Below are 15,740 nucleotides of genomic sequence, written 5' to 3' on the forward strand. Positions count from 1 at the left end.
AAAAAACAAAAAAACAGAGGAGGAGGAGGAGGAGGCAGAGAGGGAGTCAGGACCCAGCTACACCATCCAGGACTGTGGGAGGAGAGGGGACAAAGACTGTCCCTAACACAAAAAATAAAGGAATTGAGGCTGGAGACGTGTAAACAAAAGAAAATTCCTAACATGTTGAAAAAATATAGTGGCTAAGGATACTACCAAGAAAATAACTCCATACACACAAATACAACACACAGAGGAGTCAATGTTTTATTCCTTCTATTTTAGCCACCTGCTCTACAACTTTCTCCAAGTCCACACCAGAGACCACAAATTAGGGGAATTTGCACCTGTGGGCCCACTCCTTTGGCAGGCAAATGCTTCTCCCAAAACATTACTTCAAGAAAGTCCCAGTACTCTTTCATTTACTTCTTTTTCTCTTGGTTCACTAACTCCACAGCCCCACTCACAACGACGTAAGCTCATAACCGGTATCCTTACTTAGCCTTAGCACTGGAACCCTTTCCCTCTTCCCAGTTCTGGAACTATCAACCACCACAAAGCCAATTCTTACACTGTTGTGGGATGAAGTAAGTTGAATATCCACTCACCTGTAACTTTATGGACTTGTACTATTACGAATTAGAATAACATAACCTTCATTCCTTTTCTATTTGTATCCCTGGGGTAAGCATTTAATAAACACCCTTGAAAAATCATTCAATTATACAAAATATTACAAGTTAAAAAAAAAAAGAGAACAAATTAGGTATCTACTATCAAAAACAACTGGCTTGGAGGTAAGAAAAAGTAATTTAAGAATCAGTGTTGACCACCGATATGAATAGGCAGTTTTCAGACGAAGAAATCAAAGCTATCTATATTCATATGAAAAAATGCTCTAAATCACTACTGATTAGAGAAACGCAAATTAAAACAACTCTGAGGTACCACCTCACACCTATCAGATTAGCTAATATGACAGAAAAGGAAAATGATAAATGTTGGAGAGGATGTGGGGAAACTGGGACACTAATGCACTATTGGTTGGGTTGTGAAGCGATTCAACCCTTCTGGAGAACAATTTGGAACTAGGCCCAAAGGGTTATTAAATTGCACATGCCATCTGACCCAGCAATATTACTACTAGGAGTCTATCCCAAAGAGGTCATAAAAAAGGGAAAAGGACCTACATGTACAAAAGTATTTAGAGCTGTTCTTTTTATGGTAGCAAAGAGTTAGAAATTGAGGGGATAACCATCACTGGGGAATGGCTAAACAAGCTGGGGCATATGAATGTCATGAAATACTATTGTTCTATAAGAAATAACAAGCAGGATGATTTCAGAAAAACCTGTAAAGACTTACATGTACTGATGCAAAGTGAGAACATTGCACACAGTAATAGCAATATTGTAATGATGATCAACTATGAATAACCTAGCTCTTCTCAGCAATATGATGATCCAAGACAATTCCAAACAGTTCATGATACAAAATGCTATCCACATCCAGAACTGATGGAGTCTGAATGAAGATTGAAGCATACTAGTTTCATTTTATTTTTTTTGTGCATTTTTTCCTTTCGTTTCTTCTTTCACAACATGACTAATATGGAAATGTTTTACATGATTGCATGTATAATCTGTATCAAATTGCTTACCATTTTAGTGAAGGGGAGGGGAAGGAGGGAAAAAACTTAGAACACAAATTTTTTTTAAAAAAATGAATGCTAAAAATTGTCTTTACGTGTAATTGGAAAAAAATAAAATACTATTTAAAAAAGAATCATCAGATTTTATGAAAAATATGACCAAAAAAGATACCACATTTCAAAAAAATCATAAAAGAAACTGCTCACAACTATTAGAACCAGAGGGCAAACTTAAATAGAAATATTCCACTTGTTAACTCCTGAAAGAAGTCCCAAATAAAAAACTCAGAAACATTATATCAAAATCCAGAGCTTCCAGATTAAAGAAATAGTGAAAACAGCTAAAAAAGAAAAAAATTAAAGTACCACAGAACCATATTCAGAGTCACACAAGACAATGCCACAGTTAAAAAGGAAAGGAAATCTTGGAATATGACATTCTAAAAGGCAGAAGAAAAGGTATAACTACCAAGAATAACTTAACTTGCAAAACTGAGGGTAATCTTGCACAGGTAAATAAAAAAAAAAAAAGGAAGGGGATGGGATAACAATAAACCATAAAGGGAACTCTCAAGCATGACAAAAAGACCTGAGACAAGCGGAATCTTTCAAGTACAAGCATAGGAGACAAGGGAAAATGAGAATAGGTAAATGCAGTTCAGCAACTAGAAAGGTCAAGGTCAGGGGTGGGGAACCTCCAGCTTAGCGGCCACACGTGGGCCTCTAGGTCCTCAAGTACAGTCCTTTGACCGAATCCAAACTTCACACAATAAATCCCCTTAATAAAAAGATTTGTTCTGTAAAATCTGGACTCAGTCAAAAGGCTGCAGCCAAGGATCACACGTAGCTTCACAGCTGCAGGCTCCCCACTCCTGGTCTGGGGGATGATCCAGTGATTATATTCCGAGGGGAAAAAAAAAAAACAATTGGCTCTTTGGATTCCCAACTGTCTTAAAGGATCACAGAGAAAATAAAGAGAAAAGTACAGTTTGGGTGGGGTATTGTTCTGCTTTATTTTGTAGGTTTTAATAGAGAAAAGAAAACGGAAGGAAAGAGGAAAACACTAAGGGAGAAAAGGGGAGAGGGACTTCTTTCTCAAATTTTTTGGACAAGACTACAAAAAACAGGGGTGAGAAGTAAGCATCTCAAAAACCTCATTTTTATTAGAACAAGGAAAAGTGGAGCTTCGACACAATTTATTGTAGAAATCAAATAAATTCAGGGAAATAGGTAAAGAAGTGAAAATGGAAAGATACATTTAAGAGGGAGGGAATAATCACAAACAAAACAAACATCAACTTTTGTTGTTCCAGTCATTTCAGTCATGTTCAACCCTTTGTGATCCCATCTGGAGTTTTCTTTCTTTTTTTTTTATTTTTTTAGGCAACTGGGGTTAAGTGACTTGCCCAGGGTCACACAGCTAGTACGTGTCAAGTGTTTGGTCTGAAGCCGGATTTGAACTCAGGTCCTCCTGACTTCAGGGCCGGTGCTCTATCCACTGCGCCACCTAGCTGCCCCCCATCTGGAGTTTTCTTGACAAAGATACCACAGTGGTTTGCCATTTCCTTCTCTAGCTCATTTTACAGATGAGGCAACTGAGGCAAACAGGGTTCACTGACTTGCCCAGGTCTTGCCCAGTGTCTGAGGCCAGATTTGAACTCAAGAAGATGAGTTTTCCCGATTCCAAACCCAGAGCTCTATTCACTATGCCACCCAGCTATCCAAGAAATGTCAACTACATAAGGATGATCATAAAATGAGGTGGCAGGAAAGGAGGTCAAAAGTAGAGTAAAAAAATGCAAGAAACTATGGTCTGGGTCTAGGCAAAAAAAGTAGTCAGGTGGATTACTAGTATAGATCCCCTTTCTTATTTTTTCTCCACCTTTTTTTTTTTCCTTTGTAAAGAAGAAGGTGGGGGCAAAGAGAAGAAAAATTATAATAAGAGCTGATGGAGGGAAAATACAATTAATCATAATGGTGAATATAAATAGGTTTAACTCTTAATGTAGTAAAGGGTAGCAGAATGGATTAGAAAGCAATTCAACAATATATTAATAAAAAAGATGTGAAACAAGTTTCACAAAATTAAAATGAAGACCTAGAGCAGAATTTATAAGGCCTCAAGTGAATCCAAAACATGGCAATCACAAGCCAATAATGAATAGTTAAGAGGTAAGTAGGCACCTCACATCCAGCAAATTAGCAAAGGTAATAAAAGATAAGAACAGTCAAGGTTGGAGGAATGTGGAAAAAATAGACATACTATGCACTGTTGGTGTGGCTGCAATGATTCCAATCATTCTTGGAAGCAATGTGAAATTATATAAATAAAGTACTAAAATGATCCAAAGATTCCGCTGCTACATATATAACCCAAGGAAGTCACTGATTTTCAAAAAAAAAAAAAAAGGTTCTATATACTCCAGATTATTTACAGCAGCCCTTTTTGTGATAGGAAAGAACCAGAAACAAACTAGATGTCCATCAATGGGGAATGGCTGGACTGTGGTATACAAATGTAATGGAAAGACTTACATAAATTGATGCAAAATGAAGAACAGCCAGGAAAATAATATGTACAATGACATCAACAGAAATGGAAAGAACAACTCCCATAAAACAACTGAACATGGATGTTGTGAAATTATAAAGAACAAACTTGGCCTCAACGAGAACTATTAAGGAACCCCACTGCCCAACCTCTAACCCACCTACACCCCTTTACAGAAGGATGGGGGGAGAGATGGTCTTTCTATATGAAATATTACATACCATGTCAAAATTTTTTTTTCAACATATTGATTATGTTTTGATGAGCTGTAATTTCCCTTTTCCCATTTTAAAAATTCTTTAGTATGAGCAATGGCTCTCCAGGAAAGGGTAGTGAAGGATACATGGGAACAGACAATGTAAAAACAGAAGATATCAATCTTTTCTTTAAAGGAGGTTCAACTATATGATCTCAATTTCAATTCTAGTTTTAATGTCCTATGAATGGATTTTTGTAGGCAATCCTTGAAGGATACTACCACTTGTGTCTCAACCCTTTTGCGTCACAGATCCCTTTGTCAGTCTGATGAAATCAATGACCTTTTCTCAAAATAATGTTTTTAGTGCAAAAAAAAAAGAAAATACATAGAATTACAAAGGAAATCAACAGAAACAAAGAAACAGACAAGGAACTAAATTATGATTAAAGGCATCAAAGATAACAGGGATATAGATAACGGGATGGATTTGTGATTTCACTGGAATAGGGAACCTCTAGGAAAGGCAACTCCTACAAATGAAGGTTGGCACCTTCTTTGCAACTTCTACTTTTGGAGTTATTTAGATCACTGAGAGGTTAGGCACTGAATGACATAGCATTTAAGTTACTTAAAGGAAAATCTAATCAATTATAGGGAGAAATAAACTACAAAACTCTTAAGGAGTTGGGGATTCAATGTGCCCCTTATAGATAAAGACAAATTTAACAGAAAAATAAACAAGTGCCACCTGGCTGTCAAAAAACATCAACTACATAAATATAATTATAAAAGGTGGGGAGGGGAGGTTAAAAGTAGAGTAATAAATTAAGAACCAACGATCAAGGTCTGGGCAAAGAGGCAGTAAGGCAAATTACAAGTGTAGATCCCATTTCTATTCTTTCTCTGATTTTTTTTCCCCCTTTGTAAAGCAGGAGGTAGGGGGCAAAAAGAGGAAAAATTATAATAAGAGCTGATGGCGGGAAAACATAGAAAAGAAGGACCAGAACAGAATTTTACAAAAATTAGTTAAAATAAATTTCTGTATCAACAACTGAATGAGAACTGAAAGGAATTCAACTTTACATCATACCTTTATAAAAACCAACCACATGCTAGGGCATAAAAAAATTCAATGAAATGCAGAAAAGTCTAAACCCCCTCCCCTACTCCCGGCAAGAAAATAACATCTATATTTCACCTACCCTCTTATTGTATTATTTGTCTCAGGATCATCTGGGTCCAATGTTTCTTTTAAGAAGTTTATATAATGAATCCAAAGATCAACACTAAGAGGTATTGCCTGAAGCCCTCGCCGATAAACCTAAGAAGAAAACAACAAACTGTACTTCAAATATTTATTTATTTATTAAAAGAGAGGCAACACTGTGTTATCCGGTGAACCTTAGAAATACTAATTACTGGAATTTTGTTTAAATAATCTACCATTACCATTTGGGTGGAGGTTGGATAGAACATGGCAATGTTCTGATCCCCACGTGCAGAATCTTGATCTTCAAAGCGCAGCAGTCCCTGCATTCTGACCGGGTTGTGTGGGCAGGCTTTGGGGTACAGACCATAGGGCACAGACCCATTAGAGCATCAATGACAGCGTCTGACCAAAAATGCAATAAGACGTAGCAAATGTGACTAGCAAACCAACTATATTATTTGGAAAATGAGAAATAAATGTAAGTGAGAAAAGCCCTGCCCTACTTGTTAAGCTGCAGTGTAATACAGAGGCTTGCACTGCAAAGCTTGACAAACTGTTGAGGTTTTACGCACCTGCCAACAAAGAGAGAAAATATTAGCTACAAATGCCACAAGAGTGACAAATGCAAATAAAATACCCTATTAAACTATTTGAGCATATATGGTAGGTACTGCCAGCCAAAAAAAAAAAAAAGTGTTTTGTTATTATTTGGCTTACAGTACCTAATGGTGTTAACTTCATTCTGTGATGTACGCACCTCATCTGATTGTTTAATGTTGTCATGGCGCTTTTCAAGGTCTGCATACTTTTTCCAATAACCATAGCAATATGGGTAGTGTGTAAAAAATTTGTCAAATGCTTTCCTGGCAGCCAGCAAGTGATTCTGATGGGGAGAAAAAAAAACACAAGCAGAATGTTTTTGAAAATCTTATTTCTTACATGAAGAACACAAACCAATTTATCAAATAACATATTAGAAAATGCTCATCTAAATAATAGTTTAATAAAAATAAAGGAATGGATTAAAAGAAGTGCCAAGTAATAATTTACACTGTGCTTAAGATTACAAAGCAGTATATAAACATGATCTCATTTGATCCTCATGACAATCTCATGAAGCATATTAAGTATTTAAAGATTAATTCAAAAGTTAAGTCTTCTTGTATCGAAAGCCAATCTTCATCTTACTAAGTCAAGTTGCCTCTCATGAAACAAGCTTAAAATCTAAAGCACATTTACTGATGACCATACTTGTGCAACTACAACGCTTGTTGACTGAGAGAGAAGCCATTAAATCTAACTGTGAGCACATTTTAACTTTCAATAACATAATACTTATGCTATGAGCTAGTATTCTTTTCCTGTAAGATGGTATTAGAAACATTTCTCTAATATCCACATTATTAAAGATTTAATTCAATTTCTATTTTGTCCTACACCAAAATGCAAGGATTAGACAAGAATCTTTAGGCAAATCACACTATTAAAAAATAGTCTCATTGAGGTCTGAAAACAATCTGAAACAAAAAAATATTTAAGAATAAGAACCTGCCTGATAAAATTAATATTTTCTATGCCTCCCCATTTATTCTTAATTTTAAATAATTACTAACCTCCTGTTCTACATATTGCAGCAAATATACCCAGCCAGTAAAATCCTGGAGATTATTTTCTACAGTTTTCCAAAACTTTTCATATTCTGGAGGAAATTGTGCTTCAGTGTCTGTCACTGGCAGTTCTACATTTGAAATTTCATTTTCCTCTGTATTTTCTTCATTCACATTAGGAGAGCCATCAGGTGACTGTTCCATCTCTATAACATTCATAATCTCAGTACTGAAATCAGTGGGTTGCTCTATGGCTACCTCAGAACCATTGCTTGCATTGCCATTGCTAGAACTGCTGTACTCATCCATGTGAGTAGAATTCTGCATAGCTGTTGATGTTGTCTTCTGTTAAACAATAACCTGTGAAAACATACAATAAAAATCACCATCTTCCAAAAGATAATAAAATAGCCCCAACATGCAATCAACCCCCTCCAACTAGTCTTCTTAAATGCAAAAGAAATATACAACTTCAACACCCAATTATTCTCTAAATCAGTGCTTCTTAAACTTCTTCCACTTGTGACCCCTTTTGGCCCAAGAAATTTTTACATGTCCCTGGGTATATAAGTATATAAAATAGTTATACAAATCAAACATTTATTGATAATAAATCATAAAGAAATTTATTTTAAAACAATTCTTTGGGATACATATAATTTTACTATTTATTAAAGACAGTAGTCTCGAATCTAAACTGAGGTGTTTCTGGCAACATTTGTTGTGGTTGTGTGGTATGACAGCATGCACAGTGCAAATTGCCATGTGTTGTGTGTTCAGAACCAAGGCTGCAGTGAAGTCACATGATGCAACATGAGGAAGGGCTGCCAGAAACACGTTGGATTCATTGTGCTTGATAATTTTTAGTCATTGCATGTTCAGAAAACTTTTACTGCTGCCAAATTTTTCACAACCCCCACATTCAGTTATGCAACCCTACATGGCGTAGTGACCCACAGCTTAAGAAATGCTGCTCTAAGAGCAGCTAGATGGCACAGTGGATAGAGCACCAAGCCCTGGAGTCAGGAAAACCCGAGTTCAAATCTGGCCTCAGACACCTAAGGCTCACTAGCTATGTGACTGCGCAAGTCACTTAACTCCAATTGCCTCACTCAAAATAAATAAAATTTTTTTTAAAAGTGCTGCTCTAAATCACAACGCTAATACAACTTTTCATCATTTGTTCTATCCACAAATACTTATGTGTACCAGGCACTGCTATTAAGGGTAGGCTAAATAATTGTTTTACAAATGGGGAAACTGAGAACCAGAGGGGGGAAATGATTAGTCCCAAATCCATCCACACTACCAGACTTCTCTTTACCAAAAATATCATTCTTCCCATCACCCAGGTTTGTATAACCTCTGCATTACCCTCTATTTTTCACTCTCACAACTCAAATATCCATTTACCAAATTTTGTCATTTCTATATCTACAATATCTTTGTATCTGATTCCATCCTGCTACTCCATATAGATGTTAGCTTATTTCAGTCCCTCATTACTTCTGGCCAAGACAGTTGCAATGCTTCCTAACTGGTCTGCTTACCACCTCAAATCTCTTCCTGCTTGAATCCATCTTTTACAAAGCTACTTTATGCTTAAGAAATCTTATGCTTGAGTGACCTTATCACTCTTACTTAATAAAATGCCAGTCGTTCCCTATTTCCTATAAGATTAAATATAAACTCCTCTGTTTAGCATTTATAGGACTTCACAACCTGAGTTCAACCTATTTTTTTGAGGTTTACATTACTCCCCTTCATGCACTCAACATATACACGTAGCATTCCATTTCCCTGAGGTTGTTAAATATAGAAAACAATGATCCTGGGGGTGGATTGGTTCTTTTCTGGAGTTTTTATGAGAAAAAATGAAGGGACAGTAAAAGGAATATACTACTGTGGGAAGTCAAGTCAGTAAGTATTAATTGCTTACTATGTGCCAGGCACCATGCTAAGCTCTAGAGACACAAAGAAAAGCAAAAAGTCCATGCCCTCTACTTCATAATCTAAGTGGGAGACAACATGAAAACAACTACGTCCAAACAAGACATACATATATATATGATAAACTGGAAATTAGAAGCAGAGTTCCCTGTTGGAACAATGTATGTTGTTGACATCCCTTAACACTCCGTACACCACTTGTGGACAGCTCTATAATTACAGTTAGGGCAGATCGGTGTGATGTGGATAGAGTGCTAAGCCTGCTGTCAGGAAGACTAATTATCCTGAATTCAAATCTGGCTTCAAACTGGGTGACCCTGGGCAAGTCACTTAACCTCGTTTACCTCTCCTTCCTCATCGGTAAAATCATCTGGAGAAGAAAATGGAAAACCACCCTAGTTATCTTTGCCAAGAAAACCCCAAATGTCATGAGTCTGACAAGACTGAAAAATGACTGGACAACAACAAATAGTTGAGGGTAGAATTCCCGACTGAGGATTGGCATCTTATAAATCCCAAATATGAACAATAATATTATAAAGATAAATAAAAAAACCATAAAACATCATGATTTAAAATTGTAAAACTATGTTCAAGTCAAACTGGACTTGACTCCTATGGACCACTTAATCCAACCCCAAATGAAATGTATTACCTCATTTGAACTTCATATACCTGTAAGGTAGGTACCATGAAGTAGACTGTCCACATGTACTGATAAGAAAACTCAGGCTCAAAGAACTTAACTGACTTGCCCGTTGTCACACAATAAATATGGAGGAATCTGAACTCAAGCTGGACTCCAAGTCCACCATCCACTATGCCACATTGCCCAAACTTACATAGTATGTGGCAGAATATAAACACCTTTTGCACAGTAAAGGAGAAATACCACTATATTTGCAGCCAGAGGTCATGGATTGGAATCCCAACCATATTACATGTATGTAAGTCATGGACAAGTCATGACATCTCTGCACCCTATGTTCTCTTCACATCCTCCTGAAAGTGTGGGGTTGGATTGTAAGGTCATTTTAGTTTTCTCCTAGCTCAAAATCTAAGAACTTATGACTAGAAGCCAAGTTTCTTGACTTGTGTTCCAAAGCTGTAGTATACCAAAGAGGCTCTTGTATTTGCAGCAGTCTTACAAAGTATATACTAATTATAAGAGATTTCAAGGTACTAAAAAATAGCTACATCTTAAGGAATCATGTGAGACTGGTTCAACAAGCTAGTTAAGCATCAGTCTGTCCTGTCTACAGGACATGTCTCACATCCACCCCTGTCTTTCCACATACTACAACCAACCTATTTCTTTCTATACACCATCACTTGAACCATCATAGCAGCCTCCAACTATCATTTAAAGCCCTTAATGAGCTGGTTCAAATCAGTCTTTCCAGACTGATTTCACATTATTCCCCTTCAAAGACTCTGAAACCGTTTTGCTTGTTCTTTCCTTCTACATATCATGTCCTATTTGCACAGGCTGCCCATGCCTAGAATACGCTCCCTTCATCTTTTCTGCTTCCTAGAATCCCTAACTCCCTTCAAATTCAGTTCAAGTGCCACTTAAGAGGTTTTTTCTCACTCTCCCCCCATTAGTGCTTCCATCCCCATCGCTAAATTATTTTTATTTTGTGTATAGTTTCTATTTACTTATCTATATACAAACTATTCCCTCTGGTAGAAGTTAAGTTTATTAAAGGTGGGTACTGTTAAGGTTTTTGTCCTTGTATCCTCGGTTCCTTACACAAAGTATCCTGACAAAAAGTAGATTTAATAAATGCTTGTTAAAATGTCAGTCAGCCATAATAAGCACTTGAAATGTTTCCCACAGTATAATAAATTTGACCTACCTAAAAAATGTGCTAGCCATGACAAACACTAGATATTGATTCAACAATAACTTTGTTTGCCAATTTAGAATTTTAAGGGGCTTTTTAGGATGATTTGAATGAGTTACATTTCTTTAAAAAGTGGGCAGGAAGGGGGAAGAAATTTCTCTGGGAAAATTCCCCTGTAGCTAACAAAAACTTTTTTGCAAATTTTATCTATTATTTTCAGAAGCAGATTGTGCACCATTTAAATATTAGGAGACTAAGGACTCGTTGTCAGGAAACATGAATTTTTAGTCCCAGGGCTGATAACCAATTTTATAAGCTTAGTTTCCAGATAAATTGAATATATCTTTAATTAATGATCTCTAAAGTCCCTTTTAATACTAAGATTCTATGATTTTGGATCTTTAAGTGTTTGGAAAAATAACTTGAATCTAGAAATCTTAACCTTTTTTTCTAATATGCAACTCCAAAATCCCCATAAGAACATTCAAATGAAAAAGGACATACACGCATACCCCTACACTCTTAACCCAAATGATATGTCAAAAGGTTTATAGAGTTTGGCCTTTTTTTGGTTGCTGTTGTTAAACACTAGCTAACTAGAATCACTACTATCCCTTCTCCCCACCTTAACCACCAATCCCACCCCAGTGGGAGAGTGGAGGACGTAAGAATAAACAAATGGGTAAAGAAAGAAAGGAGAAGCACAAGTATGAATTAGAAAGTAGAAAAAGTGTAGGGCAAAAAAATAAATAAATACATATATGCTAAATTGGGGCTTCTTGCATTCTAAACTTCCAGATTACTTTTGGTCAGATTACTTTGTTAACAGTGATTAAAACAAACACAGTTTAGGCTAGCAAAGGCTTTAAAGCTTTGAGATCATCTGGTAATGACTGAAATTTAACCAATGTGTAAATAACTAATGTAACAAAATAGGAGGTCAAGTCTCAAATTGGACAGCAAGTAATGGATAAGGCACTGGCCCTGAAGTCAGGAGGACCTGAGTTCAAATCCAGTCTCAGACTAGAGACTTGACACTTACTAGCTGTGTGACCCTGGGCAAGTCACTTAACCCCAATTGCCTAAGCAAAAAAAACAACAACAACAACAACACAAAAAGTCTCAAATTATGGTAAGCAAAAATGATCCCGCTTAGCTCAGCTGATTAAGTACATTAACTTCAGTAATTTAAACTATAATGAAATAAATTAAATTAGTGCAAGGAAACCCAGAAACATACATCAATGAAACAAAGTATCCCACCACCTCAGAAGTTACTTAAATTAGATTATAAAGGTGAACAGGCAAAGGAAGTAATCTTAGTCTTTGACAATACCTGAAAGAAACTTCAGTAACCTTTTTTAAAATAATTCTATACTTTAGCAAGACAAACACAAGGTTTCTAAATAAGGACCCACTGCTTCTAATCCTATAAAGAAAACTCCATTTCCATAAAGTTAGAATTACATTATTTTTTTTTTTCTGGATAATTATTAGTAAGTCTACTTAGTAATGCTGCCTGAACAACCTCAGACAGAGAAAATACTGTATTCTTCCTGTCTCAATTATCACCCCAGTTACGACATCAACGACTCACCTCACCTATTATCCCCAGAGTCTATTATTATGGAGTTGATTATTGGGTTCATAAAATTTAATAAGACCTTTACTTCTTATTGCCATTTTATCTTTATTAAAGGGCACAAAGGGAAAAGTCCCACACATTAGAAAATTTATAAAAAGTTAACAGTAGCTGCAACTTAATAGCTTCACTTACAGCACCACACAGTAAGCACTTCATGCCTTTTCATTTCAGTCACCTAGGGCACTGAAGTTAAATGACTTACCCATTGTTACACAGCAAATACGTGTAAGAGGCCAGGGCGTGAAGCGAGATCTTCCTGATTCTACTATCCAAACTGCCTAACAGGACTACTTGCAGCAGAGTTAATAAGGTAGCATTACTTTTTAACTTAAAACTTCTCACTAGATCCCACCACCCCTTCAGGTTATCCTATTACCTCCCCTCCATTTCTCAAGCTCCTAAGAAAAGTCCCACCTCAAATCTCTTCACTCAGCTGAAACTGCTCTCTAAATGATCTCAACTGCCAAACCTGACATCCTTTTCTCAATCCTCAGCCTCAAAATCTAAGTACAGCGTTTGACACTGTTGACCATCTTCTCAGTTCTAGACACTCTCTTTGTTGTCCACCTACCTGTCTGCTCCTATCCAGTCCCCTTTGCTAGATTATCATTCATTTCATATCCCTAACTGTAAGTTTATCTCAAGGCTCTTTTTCCTCTATGCTCTCTCACCAACCAGCTCCTGTGGGTTTAATTAATTTCTATGCAGATAATCCCTAGATCTATATAGTCAGTCCAAGTCTCTCTCCTGGGATCCAGTCCCATAAATCACCTATTGGCCATTTCAAACTGAATGTTCCATATAAGTATCTTGAATCTAACATATTCAAAACAACACAGATCTTTCCCCCAGAAACATACTCAACTTCCAGACTTCCCTATTTCTAGTGACATCATCATTTTTACAGTAACCCAAGGTTTTTAAAACTTTGGTGTCATCCTCAACTCCACAAACAACTCTGCTCATTCTCCAGACCCCATAAACTCAATTCAGTTGCCAAATCTTGTCCTCTGTACCTCTAAAACACTTCCCACCTCTCCCACATTCTGTCCAATCACACAACCACCATCCTAGTTCAGGGCCTCATCACTTCTCACCTGCACTATTTCAAAAGCCTAATCAGTTTTGCCTGTCTCAAGTCTGTGCCCCCTCCCCCAAACCAACCCATTCTTCATTCAACAGACAATGATTTTCCTAAATCGAAGGTCCAAACATGTCACTTCACACTCATCAACAAACTGGTGATTTCCTATCATTTCTAGAATAAAATATAAACTCTTTTGTCTGGCACCCAAACCCTTAAAACCTCTTTCCAGCCTTCATGTGACTTACCTTCAACACTCTTTAAGGTCCAGCCCCAAATGCCACTTTACCAATCCTTCATAGAGGACACTATCTCTCATCTGTCTCCCATGCCCAGAATGCTTTCTTCCCTCACTTGTGACTCTCAGAACGTCTAGTTTCCCTTAAGATCCAGAGTTCAAGGCTCCACTTTTAACATGAAGCCTTTCCTGATCCCCCCCAAAAACTGTCTTTTTTTCAGCATATAAAATGTGTTGTTCCTCCCTTCATCCCCTACTCATCACTGAACGTAAACTCTTTGAGATGATGGGACTTCCATTTTTGTCTTTATTATCAACAGAGCCTAGCACATATTAGGCACTTTAAAAAGTGCTTGCTGATTGATATTGCAAAGTAGAAATGAAAAAAAAAAAAAACTGAGGCTGGCTCTGAAACTATCAGGAAGAAAAGTCGGGTTCCAAAATGATTGTTTGAGTTCTCTTCCTGACCAGAAATTGCCAAATTATAAGGAGACTTTGACCTATTTTTACAATGCTGCTGCCTGCTTACGGTCCAAGGTTTAGCACAGTGCCTGACACTACAGTAGATGTATAACGTGCTCGCAGATTGACTTGACGGTAGGATTTTCTGTACCCTGGAAGACCCACTGAGCCTTAACTGGGCAGGATTTGTCGTGGCTCCCTGCCCCCCGCCCCCATCCCCGGTTGCTTTCAAATGTGGAGGGTGGGGGCGGGGAGGACGGCCATCTGTAGAGACTCGCCCAACAACCTCGTGGTGCCAGGGAAGCGGGCAAGTCCCAGCCCAAATCCGAAAGGGCCGTCCCTCGGGTAGAAGCCCGCGGGGCGGCAATCGCGCTGAGAGAGGGCCGGCGAGGGACTGGGGAAGGGTGGGGCGACTCGGGGGAGGAGGGCAGCGGCGCCAGCGCTTCGGGCGCCAAGTTCGGGCCAGGCCGCGAGGGCCTGTGGGGTGGGGGGTGGGGAGGTGGAGTTAGGCCCAGGGCCGAGACAAACCAAATCAGGCCTTACCCCTGGAGAAGTCGGCCGCCGGCTCTCTGCTAGCGTCTCTACCTCGCCGCCCGACCCGCACTAACCTTGCGCTGGAAGCCGTTCAGTGCCATTAAGGAGAGACTTGGGCCTGGCTCCCCACAAAACGAGGCCAGACAGCCACGTCTGCAGCGGCCTCAGCGGCTCCGGCTACTGCGGCTGCGGTAGCTCCAAGCGCCCCGCCCACGACAAGCAGAGAACGCAGGGCGCATGCGTTCGCGTTCCCCTCGCGGGCAGGCGGGATCACGTGTCTCTCCGCTGCGCTCCACCCACGCGCCGGCGCGTCCACCTGGGCTGGAGCTCCCGAGACTCCAGGGAGTGCCCCTCCCCCTCCCCCCTCCCTCCCCCCCTCCCCGCAGCTCCGGGTTGTTGCGTTCCACGTGCTCTCTGCACACCTCAGTGGAGCTGAGCTCCGGAATCCCCCGCAGCTGCAGCAGTGCTGACCGCGGTGCGCTCCACTCACGGTGCCCGCCTCACCTGTGCTGAGCTGGGGAAGCCCCTAGCAGCTGGTGTCCCTCTTGATCTCTCGGCTCTGCGTACTGTCAAGTTAGCAAACTTGTTAAGAACCTACTATGTGAGCTTATGGAAGTGATTGTTGATAAAATGAATTAATAAAAATTTTTTAAAAGAACCTACTATGTGCTCAGCATTAAAGCAAAAGCATCCTTGCTCTCAAGGAGTTCACAATACGGTATAGTTTCTTTCCCCAAATCCCAACACTAGAGATGGACTTAGAGGCTATAAGGGTCATTATGC

The 15,740-nt window shown here is 38.7% G+C and overlaps 1 protein-coding gene across 5 annotated transcripts in view; it reads right to left on the minus strand.

Moving 5' to 3' along the window:
- Positions 1 to 15,148, minus strand: part of LOC114029997 (pre-mRNA-processing factor 39) — a 39,719-nt gene extending 24,571 nt beyond the window's left edge. The window contains exons 1-4 of one of the 5 annotated variants that reach the window (XM_027844651.1): positions 14,967 to 15,148; positions 7,204 to 7,557; positions 6,348 to 6,473; positions 5,583 to 5,701 (exon numbers count right to left, since the gene is read on the minus strand). In XM_027844651.1, coding sequence (XP_027700452.1) covers positions 5,583 to 5,701; positions 6,348 to 6,473; positions 7,204 to 7,524 — 566 coding nt within the window. In that variant the 5' untranslated portion in view covers positions 7,525 to 7,557; positions 14,967 to 15,148. Of the gene's footprint in view, positions 1 to 5,582; positions 5,702 to 5,829; positions 6,163 to 6,347; positions 6,474 to 7,203; positions 7,558 to 14,966 lie in introns of those variants that run through there. The other 4 variants (XM_027844652.1, XM_027844654.1, XM_027844656.1 and 1 more) reach the window with 4 other exon arrangements.
- Positions 15,149 to 15,740: the final 592 nt, after the last annotated feature.

This window comes from Vombatus ursinus, unplaced genomic scaffold, assembly GCF_900497805.2.
Source record: "Vombatus ursinus unplaced genomic scaffold, bare-nosed wombat genome assembly UNPS02014945.1, whole genome shotgun sequence".
In the NCBI taxonomy this organism is placed as follows: Eukaryota; Metazoa; Chordata; class Mammalia; order Diprotodontia; family Vombatidae; genus Vombatus; species Vombatus ursinus.